Below are 23,008 nucleotides of genomic sequence, written 5' to 3'. Positions count from 1 at the left end.
CTTTTTGGGTGGACAAGTCACAGCCTACAGATCTGACGTGGATTCAGGCTTTCTGCACAAAGGTCCAGCAGGGCTGAACTTTGCCGATACAAGAGGGTTTCTATTTCCGCCTGTTGATACAGATACAGTTCAGCAGGGAATGCTTCTTGTAGAGTACTTGGCGATTGGGAAGGAGAACCGGGCCAGAGAATACACATACTGCAGACTGTTGAAATTGGTATTTTATTGAAAGAGCGTGGGAAATGCAGACCAACCATGGTGAAATAAATGACGGCAGTTTGCAGCCTTCTTTGTGGTTGCTTCCATAGGATTGTTAACATATTCAAGTTTGAAACCAGAACAGCCGAGCACCGTTTTTTCTTTCAACTGTTGTATAAATAGTCAGGAAAAAAAAGAGAGACACTTTTAAAAAGGCCTAAGAGAGTCCGGACTGGTATCTTACAAAGAACCTGAAGAACACAGAATAATAAACGCTCAAATTTCCCCAAACTGCACAAATATAGTAGAGACATAAGAGTACATAAGTTAGTATAAAACAGGTTTGTACAGTAGAAAAACAAGACCACAAAAAACATATAAAATCACTTTTTGTTGATGAGTTGGAAACATATGGGGGAAGTACTTGAAATCGAAGTGTACCATATACTTAAAATTCTTTAGGATATAAACGAAGCAAAGTGAAAAGTTACAAACGCAGCTTCTGTAATTTCTGTTTGGCCAGTTAACTCAACATCCAGTGTTGAATAATAAAGGCTCCCACCTATAAGCTTTCTCCACTACTGAGGGGACCAAAGTAAAAAGCCTTTTCTAACTCAAGACAGCTAATTCAAGTGTGTAGGCATGCAGACAGGAACTGGATCTGGTTATCCCTCCCCATATAGTGGTTTAAATATATCACAATTAAGTGTGTTTCCTGACAGCTACCTTTGGCAAAAAAAAAAACATTTCACACTGACTGCTGTGTCCTGACAGTAGCAGTCCACTGACTGATAGATAAGGCAGATTTATTTTGGGGAAAAAAAACAAAAAACAAACAATGGTTGAAACTAAACTGAAACTGTTTTAATACAAAAGAGCACTGAGGGTAAAATAATGATAAAACTAGTTGGTGTTGAAAGAAACTAGTGTCTTACATCTTGTTCAGTTGCATAGAGAACGTCTAAAAGAGGAGCAAGATAGAACTAGAAAAGACCAATCTAGATATGTGAGCCTGAGAGATGAAATTGTAAAAAATAGGTTCGGAGAAAACGACACACCAATTTAGTCACTGAATCGCAATTCAGCACGACATGAACTGGGATTGATTTTTTGCAAAAAAAAAAAAAAAAAAAGCTTTTACCCACAAGTGTGACATGTGAAATACATGTGGTATAAACATGGGAGCCAACATAATAATACAACGTTGAGATGATCAAGGATCTTTCTGACTGTTATGGCGTGGTCAGTCCCACAGCCCCATTTAATTCAAACTCTGCAGGTAAAAAAAACAAAAAACTCCATTGTAGTGAAAAAATAAAATACGAATAAAAACATTATCGGCCCTCAAGGCATCGATAGTTGAAATATCCAATGTATAAAAAACAAACAAAGCATTAAAGCGAACAAGGGAACCAAACTAGCATAGGAACCAAAAGGCAACGTATAAACCTTCGTTTGAGGAGCTGAGGGTAGAAGAGTCGGGCGGGAGTTTGAGGGCAGTGGAGGATGGTGGTCCCTTGGCTCAGCTGGAAAACCCCTGCATCGCCACGTAGCAACGACCACATTACCCTAACTCCAGTCTAGTGTGTGTGTGTGTGTGTGTGTGTGTGTGTGTGCGTGTGTGTGCGTGTGTGTGTGTGTGTGTGTGAGTGAGTGAGTGAGTGAGTGAGTGAGTGAGTGAGTGAGTGAGTGAGTGAGTGAGTGAGTGAGAGTGCTATGCCTCGTAGCGCCTGGGGCAGATCATGGGCCGAAGGAGGGTCCCCAAATATAGAAAAAGACAGACCCAGCAGGAGGCCATCTTGACCCAGAACACCGACCAGCTCCCATCCATCAGCTTCTCGATCTTGTGATTGTCGTAGCTACAGCGGAACAGAAACGCCACACGGTCAAGTGTTTACCAGCGATAATGGAAAAAACAAAACAAATGTATGACTTTTCTTAGTCCGAGACTCGGGAGAACTGAGAATCACATACTGGAACCAGTTGGTGATGGTCATCATGACGTAGAGGGAGCCCAGGAAGAAGACAAAGTGAAAGAAGGAGTAGCTGTAGACGGTTCCATCTCTCTCGTCGTACATGGAGTTAAATCCCGTGGCGTACTCTTCTTCGATGTCAACTGAATGGAACACACACACACGCACACACACACACACACACACACACACACACACACACACACACACACACACACACACACACACACACACACACACACACACACACACACACACACACACACACACACACACACGACACCGCGTTGGACGCACACCCCCAACGTGAGACCAACCCAGAGGTGAACTATAAACTCCAACGTCTAGAGCTCACCGGCCAAGATCTAGAGTGCTAGACCAGGCCCCCACTCGGTTAAATAAGCTTTCCGCACGAAATGATCCGTTATTCAGGCCTTGTCATTCGGGTTATTGTACATGAGCAATTTTCTCTTTTCTCATCTTGGGTTCAGCTTTCTGGTTCACTGCCCGCTCTATTTCAAAAATTATTGTATATGCAAACATTTTTCAGTTTTATTCATTTTTTGGGTCACATACATGCATTATTTATCTGTTATTTTTTTAAGGGTCACATAGTTTGTTGTTTATGATTAGATTCTGTGTCATCTTTTATAGTGTACGTTCCACAGTCCATTTTCCACATTGTACATTTCCCCAATTTCCATATTTTGCCATTTTCTTTTTTTTCTTTATTATTGCCTATTTATTTGGGGGGGAGTGAATAAAGTATCTATCTATCTACTGGGCCTCTCCAACAGAGGGCAGTGTGAGCCTTCTGAAAATTGTCTACTAGCTCACTGGCCCGTGCCGTGGAAACCTCCTAGTAACAGTGACATCATTTCTGTTTGCTGACCAATGCTTTCTCACTATCGGGCTGAGGAATAACAATGAGCGGCCGTTGTTTTTGTTGTGCGAAAATGACTCAGAGATGAGAACACACCCGGGGCAGAAAAGAGAGCGAAACGGTGAGAAGCAGAAATGGCAAATGGAAGGCTCCGAGCGGGGAAGGAGCAGCTCACACCAGATAAGAAGCAAAACAATAAGAGTCACGGGACAAACGGATATCTTACCCACCTGCATTATTATCATCAGCAGCCTCTTCTAAACAGAAGCAGCAGCGAGCTCTCTGCGGGAAAAGAGACGAGGATCCATGTTGTGTTATCATTTCAAAACGCACGCACGCACGCACACACACACACACACACACACACACACACACACACACACACACACACACACACACACACACACACACACACACACACACACACACACACACACACACACACACACACACACACACACACACGCCTACAACTCAGTTTGCAATTATAAAAGGATGTTTACAGTTGCCAGTCCGATGTAGTTAATGTGTTTATTTATACACAGCGTTTAAAACCGGGTGTGTCTGTGTGTACCTCCGCCGCAGGCTCATTAGTGCTTAGCGCCCGTAGCGCCGCCGAGCTTCGTCGGGTGCTGGACGTCAAGCTACAAGGAGAGGAGAGGTGGAGATAAGAGACATAGACAGGGAGAAAGAGAAAGAGAGAAATCTGTCAGAGGATATTTTTTTCCAGTCATTTCCAGTTTTCGGTGGCTGGAGAGTCTCACTTCCCCACGCTAGGGGAAGACCACAGGAGACATTGTGCCTCCGCCTGATGGGAAACACATGTCCACCCTCGGAGCCAGCAGCCAACCACACGCGGCCTCTCCAGAGAGACGGCCAATCAAAGCCCTCCTGTCTCTGTCATCTGTTACTGTACTTTTATATCATTTTCGCGTTTTGCACACCCTGTAGGAGGGGAGGGAGGCGTCGCTGTGGGGGAGAAATACCAGCCACGCCCCAATCTATGAGCACTCCACTCCACTTAATGGTGTCCGTGTGTTTACATGTAGTGTAGCGTAGAGCCGCAAAAAGAGAGGAATTATGAAGTCATAACCTGAGTTAAAGTGGAAATCCATAAAATGGTCTGTGTTGAGGGGATTACACCCAGAATAAATAAATAAAAAAAAATTTCAGTCCGTGGGGATACTCTATCATCCGAGGGTGTTGTTCTTTTTGTAAATGTTCTTTCGGATTCCCCGCAGCTGCCTTGCACTTCTCGTGAGTGCAGTGTGACAGTAAAAGGCAGACCCCGCCACCAACAGTTGGAACGGCGTATGTACAGGGGCACACGCGTAACGTAAATACATTTGAATGGCTTCTTCGTTTAAGTGCCAGCTAAATAAACCATGGAATAAAAATCAACCACGGGATCTTTTCAACAAAAGAATCTTACGGATTACCACTTTAAGTGTGTGCCTGCGTGTCCGTGCGTCTCACCAGGAGTTGACGACGCAGCCGAAGAGGATGATCCCCCCTAAAATGTTGACCATTTTCTTGTCGTTTTCCGTCCCGGACTTGACTTGAAAGATGCACACGGTCGTGTTCACGCCATTGATCTCCATGTCTAGAAAGAGAGTGTGCGTGGAAAAAACCAAGGGGAAACAAATCAGAGAAATGTTGAGGGTGAAGAGCTTGGCGGTGAACGAGAGCAGCAGAGCGGGTGGAGGACGTTACACCCTGCGGAGCAACTACGCAATGAAACAAATATCCGCCGCCTTGGTGCAACATCGTGTCGTCTGTGAAAGTCACAGCTCGGGTGGTTCAGGGTCGAGCGGCGAGAAGACAAAGTGAAAAGTCCAACCGCTCGCTGAACGGTGAGAGCAAACGGCTCTGTCTCTCCGGTCTCACACTCACATTCTTTGGGCTTGCTGCTGAAGGCTGAGAAGGTCAGATACATCACGTAGACGCTGATCACGCCGGGCTGCAACAGGCCGGACGTGGGCTGCACTGCAGGGACACAGAGAGAGTCTCAACACCCAAAGACTTGAACTTAAATTGGATTAGTATATATTATTATATAGTATTATATTCTGGACATGTTATTTGTTTAGCCACAGCACCCAGTCGTCCACTTTTTTTTTCTCCTAATACCAAGTGCACGGAGCAACGTCCAGAAACACAACATACCTATTTTTACTTTTCTTCTCTAGGTTTTTAATATATTTCTTAATTCAGCTTTTATTCTTTATTCATTTATTAACAGTGATCAAGAATCGAATAAAAAGTTAAATCTTGTCTCGCGCACGGTGTCGCTTCGGTGTTTTTGTGACAAAACGTAGTTTGGAGAGTCATGTAGTGTGAAAACCACAATTACTTCCCCGATCACGAGACAGAAAGTTGTGTAGCGTGAACGGTGCAGCGATCTGACGACTTTGGAAGTTGTGTAGAGTGTCCATGGCATTACAGACACCTGCGAGTTTGTCCCTCATCCGTGGAAGGAGTTTTATTTTATTTTGTTGGATGGGGGTAATCGGGCCAAAAAAAATCGGCTTTATTATCTTGTAGTGTGAAGGTTACAGCCACTGCTTAATTTTAAATCAGTGGTTTATTTTTTTTTTTTATCTTGTATGCATTTTAACTTTGGAGGGGAATGGGAGATGTTCTTTTGATGTCTGCCTATTCCTTGAAATGGAAAAATAAATAAATAAATAAATAAAAAAGGAATCAAGCTCCTTGAAAAAAATAAAATAAAAGGATCTAAAAAGCTGCAAATTATTACTTTGCTCTCTTTCATGTCACAAACGGGTCATGCAAGTTGCGGCATGTCTCTGCGTGACCGCTTACATTTCTGTATGAACGGGGAGATGGCCAGCAGCGAGACGCCGATGCAGAGGGTGGCGTTGATGCCCAGGAAGTACTTGTTGATCTGACAGGCCACGGGGTGGGTGTAGAACATGACCATGAAGGCCAAGGCTCCCACCGCCAGGCTGAACAGCACCAGGGTGGCCAGGGCCAGGGCCGCGTACCACAGGCGGTTGTACTTCACCCCGGAATACCTGGAAGGTGAGCGGGAAGCGCAAAAATATTACGTGTGAAGAAAACAATGACACAAAAAAAATGGAAGAGCGAAGAAAAGATGCGGCAGCGGCAAAAAGCACTGCCCAGGCGAGGGCCGCTTCCCCCCAAAAAGGAAATGCAACCATGTGCATCCTGTACATGTGCGGAGTCTGGCTGGCTGCCAACCCCCCCAAAAATACACAAAACTCCACTCTCAACGCTCCATTTTCCGAATCGATTCAAAAATTGTAACATCAAGTCTTTGATGGTAAATTATACAACCTTAAATTAAATACCACCGGTGTCACAAATTATACGCTGTACATGAGATATTAAGTCATATATTTTGTATTGTATTTGTGTATATGATATATTTCACTTCAGGATAAAAAAATATTCAGGAATATTTCTCAAATCAATGCAACTCGAAAGAGAGAGAGAGAGAGAGAGACACATTGTCCTTACCAGTTTGTGTTCCATCTATGGGCAAACTCCACCAGCATCATGAGCTGGATGAGCAGGTACCCGAACCCGCCTATAGCTCCTATGTAGCGCCACACTGTGGTGGCCAATGGAAGGGCACACAGGGAGAGGGGGGGGGGGGGGGGGAAGTGGTTATGACCCGGTTCATGGAAAGAAATCTGGAAATAGCGAGCAGACGTGCACAGTCCCGTCCATTTTCCGAGCGCTAACTGCCAGGGATTTTCTTTGTGTATCTGATGGAGAGCGGCGGCTCAAGGCACTTTAATTTGAATTACGGAACGGGGCTGGAGCGGAGGACTTTGGCCCGTACCTTCCAGAAACGTCTTCTCATCTTTGTCTGGGAAAAAGAAGCCGCCAGCACAGCACCCGACCAAAAAGATCAACTTTGGCAACCAGAACCTGCAATTCAAGAAATTGATATTATGAGAGGCTGTGCTTGACGTGGGAAAAGACACAAATACAATTACACACAAAGTACAGACAGTACAAGCATCCTGGAAATATTGGTATGAATTCTATGAATGTTTGGGAGTTTTCGGGTGTTGAAACGTGTATTTTTATGTAGTTGACTATTTCTGTTTTGTTTTGTATTTGGCAATTTTTATTTTAATTTTAACTTTACTTTTTATTCAATTTTATTCATATTATTATTCAGATTTTTTTTAATTTATTAGCATTTCTCAGCCTGTCAAGCTTTTAAAATGCTAATAGACATGCACCAATAATCACTGACATATTCCTGTACATGTGAATGCACCTGGCGAAATAATATAAATAATAATATATTCTTGTGATTACTTTATTTATTTACATATGTAGACAATATTAAGCCATTTCATAAGTTTGAAATGACTATATGGGGACCCTTGTAGACTCCACGCAACGTGCTGTGTCTGCAGGCAGCTTTAGCAAGGTCAGTTACGAGTCAATCTAGATTTGTCATTATAAATAGATAGTGCTTCATAGACGGACCGCCACCCAAAGAAAGATCAAGGTCACACACCCACACCACCAGCACCACCCCCACCCCCACCCCCACCCCCACACACACACACACACACACACACACACACACACACACACACACACACACTTACCCGTTGTGTAAGGCCGCCCTGCAGTTGGCGCTATTCTCGATTCGTAGCGTGAAGATGGCAAAGAGGAAGAAGAAGCTGGCCATGCCGAAGCAGATTTTGTACACGGCCGTGTAGCCCATCAGCGCCTCGCAGTCCTCCCCGGCGTACAGGCGCTCACAGATGTCACTGTAGAAGGGAAACTGGGGCGGGCGCGCGCACACGCACACACACACACACACACACACACACACACACACACACACACACACTTATTACCATGTTGAAAAGACAACATCAGTGTGCTGCCTCAGAGAAAAAGCCCTGCCCGCCTTGTACATGTGGAGCGTCACGCCTCTAAGAGGAGCAGAAAGAGGCAACAAGCGGTGACACCAACCCCTCTTTCTCCCCCTCAACCCCTCTTTCATCCCTCGTTCTCCAAGGGCCGTTACGGGGCCCTCGCAGCCAATTGTCAGCGTGCACCGACAAAAAGGAGGATGAATACATTACCCGCTTCTTTTCTTTTCACCCATTTATAAGGAGGGGGGGGGGTAAAGGAATAAGGAGAGAAACGGAGCCAAGAGAGTCGTGACGTGAAGAGGATGAAAGTATTTATGTCACGAGGAAGAGGGAGAGGTGCATAAAAGCTGAGCCACAGAGCCTGTAAAGACAGCCGGAGAATCGTCATCATGCTGGGCCTTGAGCTGAAAGACCTCAGGGATAAGGGATGAGGGATGAGGGACGGGGGGTGAGGGGTGAGGGGTGAGGGGTGAGGGTGTTGACTGAAAATAATATGATGATATACAGTATTCCCGCACTTCGAGGAGGTCGATGTTTTTCGCTGACATTTCAGCTTTCTAAAATGTGATGGGAACATATGAGGTTCTGGCTTCCAATCAGAGTTCAAAAACCTCTGCAGGGTTGAAGTTCAATGAGAACAAGTCAATGTGAGAGTTGAAAGGATTTTTTTTTTTTTTATAAAATCATTGTTCATTGTTCAAAGAAAAAATGCTCAAGAAAATAAAATGAAATGATTTCTTCTAACGGAGCTCAAATGTGCGTGGCTGTGTTTACCCACATGATTGACGCTGTCTTCCGTCTTAGTTTAGGTCAAGGGTCTCAAAGTCAAATGACCTGGGGGCCACTGGACAGATTGAGCTCTCCTGGGGGGGAGGGGGTACATTGAACATCAATGGAAAAATAAACTTTTCTGCATTTGTGAATTGGCAGGCAGGCAGACAGACAGACAGACAGACAGACAGACAGACAGACAGACAGACAGACAGACAGATAGATACTGTAGATTGTGGTGTGGGGGGTGGAGTGGTTTAAGCAGCCACACCTGTCTTGGGTTTAGGCAATTGGGCCTAGGGTGGCTGTACGCCTGTTGCCCGTCAGAGCAATCAATGAGCAACAGGTAAATCACCCATCCCCCACACACACACACACACACACACACACACACAGACACGAAGAGAGCCTCCGTCATGACATGCGTCCATCTGCTCCCGGCTTGTTACATCATGCCACGCTCTACGATAAACTGGTGTGTTTGCAACATCTCTGCCTGTGTGTCTGCGTCGGAGGGCCCTGAAAACGCCGCGCGGGTGGCAGGCAAAACGGCCACAGTGATTATTAACCTTAAACATTAAACCTCTGTATCAACAATTCACATTCTGACCAAAATAGGAAATAAGTTAAATAATTGTTATAAAAAGATATGAAATTGAATAATAATTTAATACAAAATCAAATAAAAATAAAAAAGGCTATAAAAAAAACAAACTTTCTGCTTTCTGTTTTGTTCAGTTTTGTATGCTGAAAACATTAAGTAAAATTGTATGCATTCTTTTCGCAATTAAAATGTATTTTATGGCCAGATTTAACAATATTTTATAAACATGTAGCGGGCCGCAACAAATTGTGTGGTGAGCTGGAGGTGGCCCCCGGGCCTGTAGTTTGAGACCGCTGTTTAGGTGACGAATAAAAAAATAACTTGCTTGTGCATTTCATACTGTATATGTCGTCTCAAATCATTTATTATTGTACTTCTTTGTACTGTTCTTGTTGAGTTACATTATAACTGCCTGCCAATGGCTCATTTTCACCTAGTCTAGTGTGAAATTCAAATGACAAATAGAATTTCGCAGGCATCATAATGACAATATCACCGGAAACGACATAGGATGACATAACCCTTTATCCCAGTTCCGCAGTCTCAGAACCGTAGATTAAAATGTCTCTCGTCTGTTACGTCTGACTGTAGAAGGGTGGAAGGGAGAGATTAAGGGATGTCTTTAAATGTGCACTAAATGTGTTATATTGCTCGATGCTTTTCGAGCGGCAGCTCTCTTTCTCTTTGCCAAAGATTTTGAATTTAACCCCGCTGTATAGTGAGAAAACCAGATGAATAAAAAAAAAAGGCGCTCGCTAGTGGATATATCTCATCGGTTTTTGTGTATAGAAGAGACTCCGGAGCCAGATCTGTAAGCAGAGTAAAGGGTCTATTTTTTAAGCTTTTGTCTCAAATGCAAGGGACCGTATTAGCATGTCCATGGTGCGGCGCTCCAAAGAGGGAGAGAGAAGGGTCGGCTGTGTCAGGCTGCTGTAAATCTAGGCAGAAAAGACCAAGCCCTCTCAAAAACACAATAGCTGCTCTCTTTAGCTGGGACTTCCCACTGTGACACTGTGCGTGTTCGTGTGTGTGTGTGTGCATGTGTGTGTGATTGACCACTGTGCTAGGCTCCACTCAGCAGGCATTGTGTGAGGCTATCAAAAGCCATTTTGTGCCTGGATGGGCCTTTTCCAGGGGCTCTCTCTCACAAGGAGCTGCGTGGAGGGGAGTCCTCTTTCTACTCTACTGTAGACACTGGCAGAGGAAGAGAGATGGCAAGGCGGTTGAAAGAGATTGATGAAAAAAAACCAAAAAAAAAACCCCCCGCTCTCAGGCTGTGCTGGGTAGTCAGCAGTCATCGCCATAGAAACACTGTCCATTCTATGTACTCTTCCCAGAGATGGAAAGGTGAAAAGACACATTGTCCGTTCTGGTATGATGTAGTATATATCCCACAAGCGGACAGGAGTGGCCTTTCTGTGTGGAGCACGGCCAGCGTCCTAGGACACGCCGAGCGTCTCACTGTGCCTCATGCCAGAAGTCGTGTCCAACACCCTGACTCACACGGCGCACAGCGGCCAATTCAAGACATGATATCTCCATTATAACAACCTCCTGCAGTATCAACAGCTTTCCCACTGAAGTCTTTCAACTGGAATTCCCCCAAATACAGCATGTCAAAAGGGGGGGGGAGTCCTGTTACCATTCAGGACATAATAGCAAGCAACAAGGAAGAAAGGGAAGCGACAGCTCTAACACATTGCTGCGTGTTTTTCAGGTCTTTCTTATCCAAAGCTGAGTGCACATGCACAGGGGGCCATCAAGGTGTTTTAGGAATAACTTTCGAGCAGTAACAAGTTACCATTTTTAAAAGTGCTTAGGCTTTAGTAGGAACTGGTGCAAGACATTTAAAGAAAAAATACATTGTTGTGGGTTGTGCCCTGGTAACTATGTACAACCCTCCTGTGTGAATTATTCATCGCTTTGCAGCTCGCTGACGCTCCCCTTTCTGGAATTGGTCCAAATCACACGTCGTCTTTTGATTCACAGTTGGTCAGAACCCTGACAGTTGGATGAATTGGGAAAGAATTAAACTTCCTTTTCTGGGTTATTTTGGCCCTGTTTACACATGCCATTAAAATGCGTCTTGGATGAGTACAATTGATTGATTACAAGTGATCTGATTACAAGTGGACAGCTCTAAGCACAGGTGTGAAAGCGCCCGAGACGCATTGAGCACGCACTGAGATCCGATCGCTCAGACCACATTCGGAGGTGGTCCGGCCACATTCTTTACGTACGTACTCATTGGCACGCCAGCGGTGTCATATTAAAGTGCAATATAACAAGAAGCTGCAACAGGGAAAATGGATTCTCGTGGATGAAGTACATAAGAAACACGCTGTCTGTTTGCCATTTGGGCCGAAGAGCCAGTACAACGGAAACTGGAGGATTTGTATCGCAACCGGCCGATTTATGAGATTTCCAAAAAGCTGCAGGTACCCGGGTACAGTCGATCATGACAGCAATGCGATCGTAAAATATAACACCTCGAAAATGCTTGGGATGTAGTTTTTATTTACATAGAGAGCGGGGAAGTGAGATCCGATCACAAGTTGTTACTCGAGATGCATTCTAATGCCGGGTGTGAACGGACGTACCTAAGAGCTGTCCACTTGTGATCGGATCACTCAAGACGCATGTTGATGTCAGGTGTAAACAGGGCCTTTGTCACTATAACATTGTGAATGTGTTTCGCCTTCAGTATCCTGATAACAATGTTCAGGGACATGCTTGCCGGCGGTTCTTTTCCAAGTTCTTTCCTTGTTTGAAGAATAGTGCCTACTTAAATCCTTGTTACCCTCACAAAGTTATTTACATCTGGTGTGAGCGGAAAAATAGCAGAACTGTCTTTATGTTCACCTCTCAACACTTTGTTTGACCTGAGAGGTTATGCTCGTCTGAGTATACTTACACCTGTATACCGTTGAGTTCACCTGAGCAACCAAACCAACCCAGACCATCTCTCCGTAAGTCACACCCACAGCATAAAATAAGAAAGACTGAAGAAAAGCACCAGTCAGCCTGCTCACCATGCAATTACACACAGGAAATCCCAGGTGGTAATCTGGGATCTCATAGTAACCAGGCAATTACAGCGAGGGAGTGGCGGACTTGGTGGGATTCTTTCATTACGTTTTTTAAAAAGGAGGTTGGTATCAAGAGCCTGCTGAAAACACAGAAAATCAAGCTCCTTATGTTTTTACCCAAGTTCCAAGTTACATTGCACAAAGTAGGCGGAGAGCCCTTCAGAAAACTTTACGGACACGCCAACAGACTTTCAAAAGACCGTGTTCCATCCAAGTACTGCACAAACACACAATAGGATTTCGCAAGGACGGGTGATCACACACTAGCCAAGATCCAAGACCCAAGACTTCAGATAATATCAAACTAAACCTGAAATTATATAATATTAATTTACAGATTGAATATCAAAAATCCATTATCAAAAAATAAAGAATAAATTGGATCCAAATATATTTCAACCACTCAATCCGGATTTTGTTAGTGTGTGTAGGTGTGTGTGTGTGTGTGTGTATGTGTGTGTGTATGTGTGTGTATGTTTAAGAGATTCAAGATGTTTATTTGTCACATACCTGTACATAAAAATACGATCATACATATATGCAGTGGAATGTCATAGGTGTAGGTGTGTAATGTGCTTACATAGCTTTTCAACGCCTGCTCCACTGTCGGCGACATCATGATGATGGAGACCAGCGTCACCAGGAGGAAATAGAAGGCGTACATGATGCGTGTTGAGGACGACTGCTTGATCCTGGGACAAAGACGGCAGCAGCAGTAACACGGGGCCGAGCCGCAGCAGAAGGCGAGCTGAGGACAGAGGACACAGAACGTGAGCTCAGGACACGTTTTGGGATCGTAAGGCCATCTTGAACATATACCGACACACCCATGTGAGTCGGTATATGTGGAGTGGAAATGCAATCGATGTTCTACGTCCGACCCTGCAATTTGACCTCCGTCAGGACTGGGGCGAGGAGGAGAGGGTGGGTGTGTGGGTGTTTGTGTGGAACAAAACAAACAAAAATGAGAAATGATCCATTAAGGATCGATATAGTTTCACATTAAGCCCTCAACGGTAAACCCACACAATCACGCAGGCAGGCAGACAGACAGACAGACAGACAGACAGACAGACAGACAGACAGACAGACAGACAGACAGACACACACGTTCCTTTCTCCTAACTGACAGGACGGAGGGAAGGCCTCACAGGGACAGGTTGTGTGCTATTTCAGAAAGACGAGGCTGGATAATTACACGGTGCAGCGTCTCCCGGCGTGGCCGCCCCACCCTGCCGCTGTGAGCCTCCTCCCAACCCAACCAGCAGGACACACACAGCTGTGGGCAGAGGTAACTCCTCCTGCCGCGTGTCTGTGGTTTGCCTTTTGGATACAGCGCGACGGTTTTTGGCAGAACATTTTGGCAGATTCTGTCCTTGGCTGATGCGACAGAGAGCAGACTTCACAGCAGATACAGTCTCAGCAAAGCAGTATTACCTAAAGCTAATGTGACAGCAATGTATGGATATCGCCTTGGAATAGCCAGCAATACTGCCATCACCAATGAAACTCTGCATCGCTTAACAAGATTTAACCAAGTGCAAATGGAAAAACTACTGAACTGTGTTAATGGGAAAATACTGCCTATGTTCCAAGGCCATCTAGTTTCGGACTCCCTAACCCGAAAGGAATCTGTTATCTTTCGAGCAAGAGCTGCGCCAAGAAACTGTGCAGTTAACATCTGCTTTCAACGGGACAGAGCATACCGTGTGCGGCCGCCCAAGCGCAGCGCAGCGATAAATACTCTATGGAAACTCAGTTGAACTGAGTTTTACTACGCTGTGACTCTTGAGTGCACACTGTGTGACCGATGCTTGCAGAAATCTGAATAAACTGACTAAGTCAACAGTTGTTGTGTATTCAATACGTTATTGATTAATCTCATACATGGGTATAATAATAACTCATTTAGAAGCGTGCAGTTGAATTTTTCCACGGCACAGAGTTGCCACAGTAATGGTAAACCCGATGTCTGGTTCGACAACACTGATGTTTCGAATTTAATTCTAAATATGTTCTGCACTGTGGCTAGTGGGAGGTGTGGTCCCCTCACTTATGTGTCCCATTCAGGGTGTCCCTGTGGTCACTTGGGGACAGGCCTGAGCTGAGGCCTCTGCACACCAGCTCGAATCCAAAGCCAAGCTGTATATTCTGACCTGGGAGTGATGATACAGTTAAGCCAGTGTGAGACATGCTCCGATGTGCTACGTTACGCTCCAAATGCCAGTAATCTTCACTACGCTTGCAGGCTCATGGATACACAAGAGACACGTGGTGGAATCTCGGCTCTCTTCTCTGGCAAAATGTCCGGCTCTCTCCGTCTGTCTGTAGGTCTTCCATTCCTGTTTCATTCTGGCTCGAGATCTCCCCGTCCATAAAACACTTATAGGCTCACCACAGAATGCTTTTTTTGGTTAAACTGAACAGGGCAGCAATCTCAGAATATGCAAGATATTTGGAAACTTGTCTTTTGTGAGTTCCAAACGGCGCCTCTCAAGTGGAGTCTAAGGCCACATTCACACTGGAAGCCACCGTGCTCAATTCGGATTCATTGCTCAGATTCGATTTTTTGTTTTGCTGTTCACATTATTTTTTTAAATTTGGCCAATATCAGACTCCAGTGTGAACGTGTCACAGTCCCCTTGTGCTTGTTCTGTATGTGCAGAAGTTACAAAGAAATCACAGGCAGCACGCTGTCGTACCAAAGTGAACATGGCAGGCAAATGCGCGTGGTTGTCGGGCGGCTTTGGACCGACATACATCTGAAATAAAAACACAATGTGCACAAATTGCACCCTGACCGCTCCCCTCTGAGGGGACACACACACACACACACACACACACACACACACACACACACACACACACACACACACACACACACACACACACACACACACACACACACACACACACACACACACACACACACACACACACACACACACACTTTTACATCCAGTCCTATTCATCCAACGCATGAGTTTGGGTGCCCCCTCACCGGGTGGGTTTATTTATCTATTTATTGATCTACTATCTGCTTTCCCTCCATGCACCATATACGCTGCTTAATGGTGGCGGGCGGCCGCGATGTGCCTTGCTCTGCCCGCCGGTACCGAAGTTGGGGACGGAATTTCGAGTTTATTCTCGAAACACAGGGGTACTCCCCCCCCCACGATTTCACTGTTCAGAGTGAGGTCGCATTGCAAAAAAGATCTGACCTGTATACTCCGATTTGGGACCACATGTGAAAGTGGCTCAATTCTGAATTGAAAAGATCAGAGTCCATGTAATTTGTGCTGTTCACACTGCGATGAAAAAACAGATCGGAGTCACGTGTGAGCAATTTGGGCCACTTTTGCCTGAAGTGTGATGGTAAGCCTAAAGCCGTGTTTCCACCGCAGGAAATTTCCCCAGGAACTAGGAACCTTTGGAGGAACTCCAGTGCATTTCCATCACAGGGACCAGGGTCTAAATGAAGTTCCAGGGACATTATTCTGGGGACGAAAAAGTCCCTACTCGGGGGGGTAGTACTTTTCAAAGGTACAGGAACTTTGGGGGTGGGGATGCAGCGTTGAACATTTATGATTGGTCGAGTACTCCCAGCATTTTATTTCGGCCACCATTTAAAAAAAATCTGCAGCCACACTGTATGTTCCGGGGGGAGGGATGATACAGCAAAATTTGGTTTTGATTCGACACCAAGTAATACCAGGGCCAGATCACCGATATTGATACCAAATTCTCCTGCGTGACGCGGCACTCCAACAAGTGTGTGGGCGTTTACATAATGCGCGCGTGGAAAGGATCTCCCGTTCACCAAGCGAACAGTGACGGGCACCAAGCAAATGCAAGTAAAGAAATATAAACGTACAATAAATGAAAAATAAAAAAAGCTATTGGACTTATTTTGGCGAGAGAAACCGATCCCTCTTTTGGGATCGATCCTATTGACACGAGAATCGATCTTCAAAACAAGAGGTACAGAACTAGAATTGATACTTTTGGTATCGATACACCCACCTCTACTGTATGTACGGTTTGTTTTTGGTTCATTGCGCTTCGACACATCGACATCGGCAGGCTGCGTTTCCACCCAAAGTGGAGGCGGTTCCGCGAATCCTGTTTACCCGAAACAAGGTAAACACGGAGGACTTTCAGCAGTTGAACTTGTTTGTAGTGGCACAGGATACCCTTTATTAGTCACCTTTATTTTTTTTCAAAAGAGCCTTTGCTTTCTCAACCCTAATCTTTGACAGGTCTTTGGAAAGGTGGAAATGCACACTACAACGGGCTGAAGGAACCTTTTAATTCCTTGAAAAAAAATACAATTCTGGGACTAAAAGTTCCGGGTACTTTGGATGGAAACGCGGCTAATAGGCTTGTTTTTCCTAAGGAGACGTTTTTATCTATAAAGAATACCAAGAAGTCCCTTCCCATGTGAAAGCAAAGCCACTAATGATGTTTACCACCCATGTCTCTCTCAGAGTTAGGGGAAAAAAAAAAGGCTGTGTCTCTCAATACAGCTCCACAAAATGCCATAAATCATTAAATTCATCATCTTGGCTCTGGTCACATGAGGCGCTTCATATTTACCAATTACCATTACACTCATTTCAGCACGGGATATGCCGCCGCATTACAGGCGAACCTTTCCAGCTTTGATGATCAAAGGAAATAAATTATTAATTCTCCTTTTCAACTGTTATGCCTTCTGCAGCTTCTTGGTCATCCATGGGGCTTGCCAAGAGATGATCCCAGTAGACGCACGCTCCCCTAAACATCGACCCCCATGATCGTTTAACAAAGTGCCAACATAGTCCAAGACAACTATCAAAGAATGTACAAGGGATAGTTTTCTACTATTAATTGTGATACTTATTCCTCCTACTGTAAAAAAAAAAAAAAAAAGGACACCTCACAATTATCGATTTCACTATCATTATTAGTCCTTTATCCTTAATCCTGTTTTATTTTTGTATGACATGTTTGTAATGTGAAGCACATTGAGTCTAACAGGTTCTAATAGTATGAGCCCGGCTTGGGTGCCCATGAAGACTCTAAATCCCTACCAGTTCCAACGAGGCTGTTCGATGCTTTGCACATGGTGTACTATTGTAGAGAATGCACCAAATCTAAGGCCATGGAAAATAGGCTTGAATGGCAAAAAGGACCATATTGATTATTCATTTAAATTAGATTAAATTACAATTTTGAAAATTGGGACGATCCCCCCAACAATGTTTCGGACCAAAAAGTTTCATTTACGTGTGTTGCTCATTGCAATGCACTCACTTGATGCATATAGGTATCAAGTGGTAAGGCCTTGGTTTCATATGGCGACTGGGTGTAATCCGCGGTGACGGGTCCATTCTGTGGGCCTGGAGGCCAGTGTTACGACTCGGACTACACACAGATTTAAAAGGATAAGCCTTCCACTTTGTCTCCGCCTTACCCACATCTCTTATTCAATGGGCTATTAATTAGCCACAACAGATTGAGCGTAAGCAGGGGGGAGAAAAGACAGGACGATTAGAGCTGTATGGGTGTTTAGATTTCATTAGTGGGGGGGGGTGTTTTACCAGTAGACTCCACACAGCAAGTGGGGAGTGGGAGGCGGGGTGTCTAGGAGGAGAGAATGTCGAGTGAGGAATTCTACCACGCCGGGGACAAAAGAGTATCCGTGGCAACGCACGCCACCTCTTCCTACGGACATCCACCAGCGCGTCGACAGTAGGTTTGACAGCATGGCGGATGCCTTCACCCTGTGTGTGCGTATCGCCATCTCCACCCAAAGCAAAATAGGACAGGGGCCGAAAAAGGCAGAAGAGCAAACAGCCCCCTTACACACACACACACACACACACACACACACACACACACACACACACACACACACACACACACACACACACACACACACACACACACACACACACACACACACACACACACACACACTCTGTTGTGACGCTAAAACCCTCCAGGGACAAAGAGATCCCTCTTCCTCTCCCTCAGCCTGGAAGCTCCGTTTCATTCTCCCTCTCACTTCCTTCATCCGCCCCCACTCTGCTTTCTCTGGCTCATTGTCCCCATCCCTTGTTTTTGTTCCCACCCTGTCCTCTCCTGCTTTCAACCTCTCTTTGTTTTGGTTCAGTCCCCCCCTCGTTCGACTCAATTGTGCTGTTTTCCAGCTGTCGCAGGAATTAAGCGTCAAAACCTCTTAACTCCAGCCTTATGCGAGGAACATCTACAGGAAATGAACCCATTGAGAAAGACCAAATGTTTCTCATGACAAACTTTGAGTGTGACCCTGGTCAGCGAGCATCGCTTTGAGAGGCTCAAATCAGCGACACAAACAAGTCTGCATTTAGGGCCCAGTAAAACAACATGGTTTGTGATCTAGCACGTTGATGATCACCGCTCTGCTGTTTTCCATCTGTCGGGCTCATCCTCTGGCCTCTAAGCCTTTCCAGTGGTCAGCGGAGGGCTCCGTGAATAAGCTCCATTATTAAACAAATAGGAAAGCGACGACCTCGCTGCTGGGGGCAACCTTTAGCATAGAGGCAAGCAGACGTGACGGCTCGGGCAACGTACGCAGCGCTTGTTGCAAAATTAGGTCGCTTATTGCATCAAGGGCAGCGGAGCACAAGAGACAGCAAAACAGAGGCAGCTAGTGTTGAAGGAAGGGAACAGCAAACAACGCAGAGCAACATCACCGAGAGCACCCGCTGGTGCTGATTAACAAGAAATTCCAATCCCTCTCTTTAGTATGGTAATACTGAACAATTATAAGATATGCTTTGTTCACCATACATGCTCATCATAAATAAAAGGTTTATTTTGTTTTAATCAACACTAGAGATACATGCAATCAAGTGCAGCCATGTTTCTGTGATTGGAATCGGCCGGATTGCCACGTTAAGAACGTTGTTAGGTGAAATAAGGTGAAATTGTTTTCTAAATGTTCCTACCATGGTGTTTGGTCATTTAAAAAAACAGTTTTACTTTATTTAAGAAAAAAATGGTGTAGGGTATCAAAGGGTTTTTCGGTCATTAAAAAGAAAAAGAAAAAAAGAAAAAAGAAAAAGAAAATGTGCATTACTGTTATACAACTATATAAAACTGTAATACATTAAAATGCGAAAGCATGCGATGGATCTTCATACCCACCCCCCCCCAAAAAAGAAACATTACTGTGGTAGCACTAGACACTAGTTTCCACTGCAAAAGTCCATAGTAGGTTTAAAAAACGGGGGGAAAAACTCAACTTTTAAGGCCGTGACTTTGTCTCATCGGTTCTGGAAACACAAAACGCGACTGCATAACAGCAACCAGAATGAAAGAATGAAGCAATGTTCCAGATGCTTTATTCACTAGGCGTGAGGCAAACGTTTTGGAGTAACAAAGTCATACTTCGTATCAAAGCACAGTCGAGTTAGCGCTGGCTGCCTCGCAGTTTAATTTAGTTGCAGCTGACATTTGATAACTGAAGTCCAACGGTTCAGATGAAGCTCAGGTGCACCCTCTCACTGCATCTCAAACATGACAAATGTTCTGTGTTAGAATAGAGTGACATGAGAGAGGGGAAAGAAAGGGAATAAAGAAGGTGCCACGCACAAACCTTTGAGCTATGTTTAGTTCACGCTCTCAAGATACACCTACTCTACTCCAATCCTTTCTGTTGTGACTCACAGCTCCTCTATCGTCTGTATAGCCAGGCAGCTGAATACACACAGCAGAAATGTATCACTGCTCTCATTTCTCTGGACACACAGACAGACAGACAGACAGACAGACAGACAGACAGACAGACAGACAGACAGACAGACAGACAGACACACACACATACACTTTCTTTCCTTGCAAATATACCCCCTAGCTACAACAGAGTAAGGGGGGAGAGAGAGGGACAGTTGAAAAGAAAAGAACCGGACAACAGACAAAGCAAGACGGAAAATATAAGAGACCCTGAGCTGCAAAGAGATTTGAAATTGAACAGCTTTGTCCAGACGCAGACAAAGCGTCCTCAACAGGAGTAACCACAGAAACCGTCCGTGTGGAGAGCGAGGCCGAGTCGAAACACACACTCGTGGCAGACCTCGTTTGGCCAAGTCTGGCATGCGGACCTTCTGCTCCGTCGGACACGCATCACACGGCGTCAGAGCCACCGGCTTATTGTCCCGAGGAGCTCCTACATAAAATAAACAGCACCGGGGCAGGTGTTTCACAGGATTTCGTCAGCCAAATCGACAACATTTTGCGTCAGTAGGCAGGCAAACAGGGCAGAGAAAGGCTCTCCTCCTGTAGCAGACTAGAGGGAATGCATGATAACCTATAACCCCGTGGGACACACATACTCTGCTGCTGCTGACATAGGCGGCATTCCTGGAGGACAGCTGAAAGGCATTAGCCGAGGCAGCTCACACAGAGAGTCGGCCTTTGTTTCATAACTGTCCGATATTGTTTCACTTTAAACCCCAAGATGTTCATGTTCAGTATGTCAAGAGGGGATTTGTGGGGGGTAGTGAGGCTATAAATCAGTCTATAATTTTACAAGACGGGGTATTTGCCGGCTCTCTCACACCTGTTCCATAGCTGAAACATACTCCTCAGTAGCCATCACCGCTCCATCACTGTCTGCAGGCCTGACCTGCGTCGTCGGTAGCAGCCAAACCCATCTGAGAATGACTGGCTTCATTTCTGTATTATTGGTTGGAGATGGAGTGGTGGTTATTTGGGTCCATCACCTCACAATCGAACTGGGCCACATATCGATATAATATCGATATTTGAGTGTATATTGTCTGGAATGCCTGCTTGGTCATAATATCCACATGACTAATGACTGTTTTCTCAGACATTTGTGGGGAAATACCTTATGAAAGCACCAGTAATTACTGCAGTGGCCATTTTATCAATATCACCGAGCCCCAGCTCACAACCTCCTCACACAGACTCTTGGATGCAGATTGGGTGCATTTGTGTCGATTGATAGCAGGAACTGCGGATTGTCCAAAAACCTCGAGTTCATGTCCCCAGAAACAGTCTGGTTGTGCCAGAAAAGCTCCATTAGACTGTGCTCTATCCTAGACTCACTTACAGCCCAACAAGGTCTGCGTCAGATGTGATTGGGTCATTTTCCGTGAATTAACTACTCCCACGCTGCGCCTCTCCACAAGTCTAACCGAAAAGCAACAACCACCCATCGCCCCCACCACACTCCCAAGAGGAAATGAACAAACCATCAAAACGAGGGGGGAATGTGAGAATGTGGAAGTGTCTGGTGTCAATAAAAACATTACTGAGTGTTGGGAACCTAAAACATATCCCTCCCAGGTTGGTTGATCTGTGGAGCTTCCTCAATAAGACGGAGACGGGTGTGAGGCAAAATGGATCCCTTTATTGGCGCTACTGCCGATATATCTGCACGGTCAGTTCGCAAAGTCTCGACGGCGACGAGACCAAGGAAAAAGACAATGACGACATCCGTTATGAAGTCTCCCTTCTAAGCAAAAGGACATATGGATCACAAAGAACTATGTACGTGCAAAAGTGCATGAGCATCATGCACGCAACAGAAAAAGTACTGGAAACAACGTGTGCGACTGGTCACAAAGAACTGTTTTCCAACCAGAGGTGCCATTTCATAACAAGAGTCATATCACTTCCAACATGAGGCAGATAGATGGATAGATTATTAAACAGATTAACATCTCCAGCCATGTGGCAGAGGTCTTTGTGTTGAGTTCATAGAACACAGTGTCATGTAATGTAATGTGTGTAATGTAATGTAAAGTATGTAGTGTGTGCAATGTAATGTAAGTAATGTGTGTAACGTAATGTGTGTAATGTAATGTAGTGTAATGTAGTGTATGTAATGTAAGTAATGAATTGTATGTATGGATGTAGTGTATGCAATGTAATGTATATAATGTGAAGTATGCAATGTGATGTACGTAATGAAATGTATGTATTTTATATAATGTGAAGTATGTAATGTGATGTATGTAATGGAATGTAATGTAATAGGAAGTACGATTCGCAGGTCAGAATTCAAATCAATCCGAAAAGTCTGACGGTCTGTTGGTGTTCATCAAACCTCGACGGAAACGTTGACACTGGTTTAAAAAATAAAAACATCAACCACAACAATCGGGACGCTTCGTTTAATACCGACCACCTGGAGCACGGGACACTTGTTCATTCATTTTGCGATCGGCGTCTTCATCTGGAAGTCGACGGAAAGACATATTTGTTACATCTTTTCGAGCCCGACGGGTTGAAAGAGCGGCCGGATCCCCGCCGACTTCAACCGGGAGGTCTGACGGTGCTTCGGGGGGGGGGGGGGGGGCTGCTGGTCCGCACGGAAGCCAGTATCACGCACAAAGGGACGGGCTTCATTTGGAGGTCTTACCTGGGAGACGCATCCCGGGACGCACATTTTCGGGAGACTTGGGGGGCAGCTACTTTTTTCTCCTTCTTCTTCTTCTTCTTCTTCTTCTTCTTCTTCTTCACGGAGTCAGAGGTTTTCTTGCTCATACAATTTCCATGGAGGGAGCGAGGCGCCTATCTCCAGCCCCCGGTGAGTGGATGTA

The 23,008-nt window shown here is 45.1% G+C and overlaps 1 protein-coding gene across 1 annotated transcript; it reads right to left on the bottom strand.

The window, feature by feature from the left end:
- Positions 1-203: 203 nt before the first annotated feature.
- On the bottom strand, positions 204-23,008 carry serinc5 (serine incorporator 5). The gene is made up of 12 exons (XM_080004048.1): positions 22,828-23,008; positions 12,991-13,158; positions 7,671-7,849; positions 6,884-6,972; positions 6,556-6,649; positions 5,878-6,089; positions 4,948-5,040; positions 4,531-4,657; positions 3,629-3,698; positions 3,285-3,336; positions 2,173-2,314; positions 204-2,057 (listed from the first exon to the last, which is right to left on the bottom strand). The coding sequence occupies exons 1-12, from the start codon at positions 22,852-22,854 to the stop codon at positions 1,913-1,915; spliced, it is 1,398 nt and encodes a 465-aa protein (XP_079860174.1). The 5' UTR covers positions 22,855-23,008; the 3' UTR covers positions 204-1,912.

This window comes from Zeus faber, assembly GCF_960531495.2.
Source record: "Zeus faber genome assembly, chromosome: 7".
NCBI classification, from domain to species: Eukaryota; Metazoa; Chordata; class Actinopteri; order Zeiformes; family Zeidae; genus Zeus; species Zeus faber.
The sequence above is the reverse complement of the archived record's forward strand: the minus strand, read 5'-3'. Positions and strand labels throughout refer to the sequence as shown.

Excerpts from the sequence above, each read along its gene's own strand:
- serinc5 (XM_080004048.1), bottom strand. The coding sequence starts at position 22,854 with ATGTGCGTCCCGGGATGCGTCTCCCAG. Across the intron at positions 6,973-7,670 it reads AGGGCGGCCTTACACAACGG|GTTCTGGTTGCCAAAGTTGA; the intron begins GTAAGTGTGTGT and ends CTTGAATTGCAG. Across the intron at positions 2,058-2,172 it reads ACCATCACCAACTGGTTCCA|CTACGACAATCACAAGATCG; the intron begins GTATGTGATTCT and ends GTTCCGCTGTAG.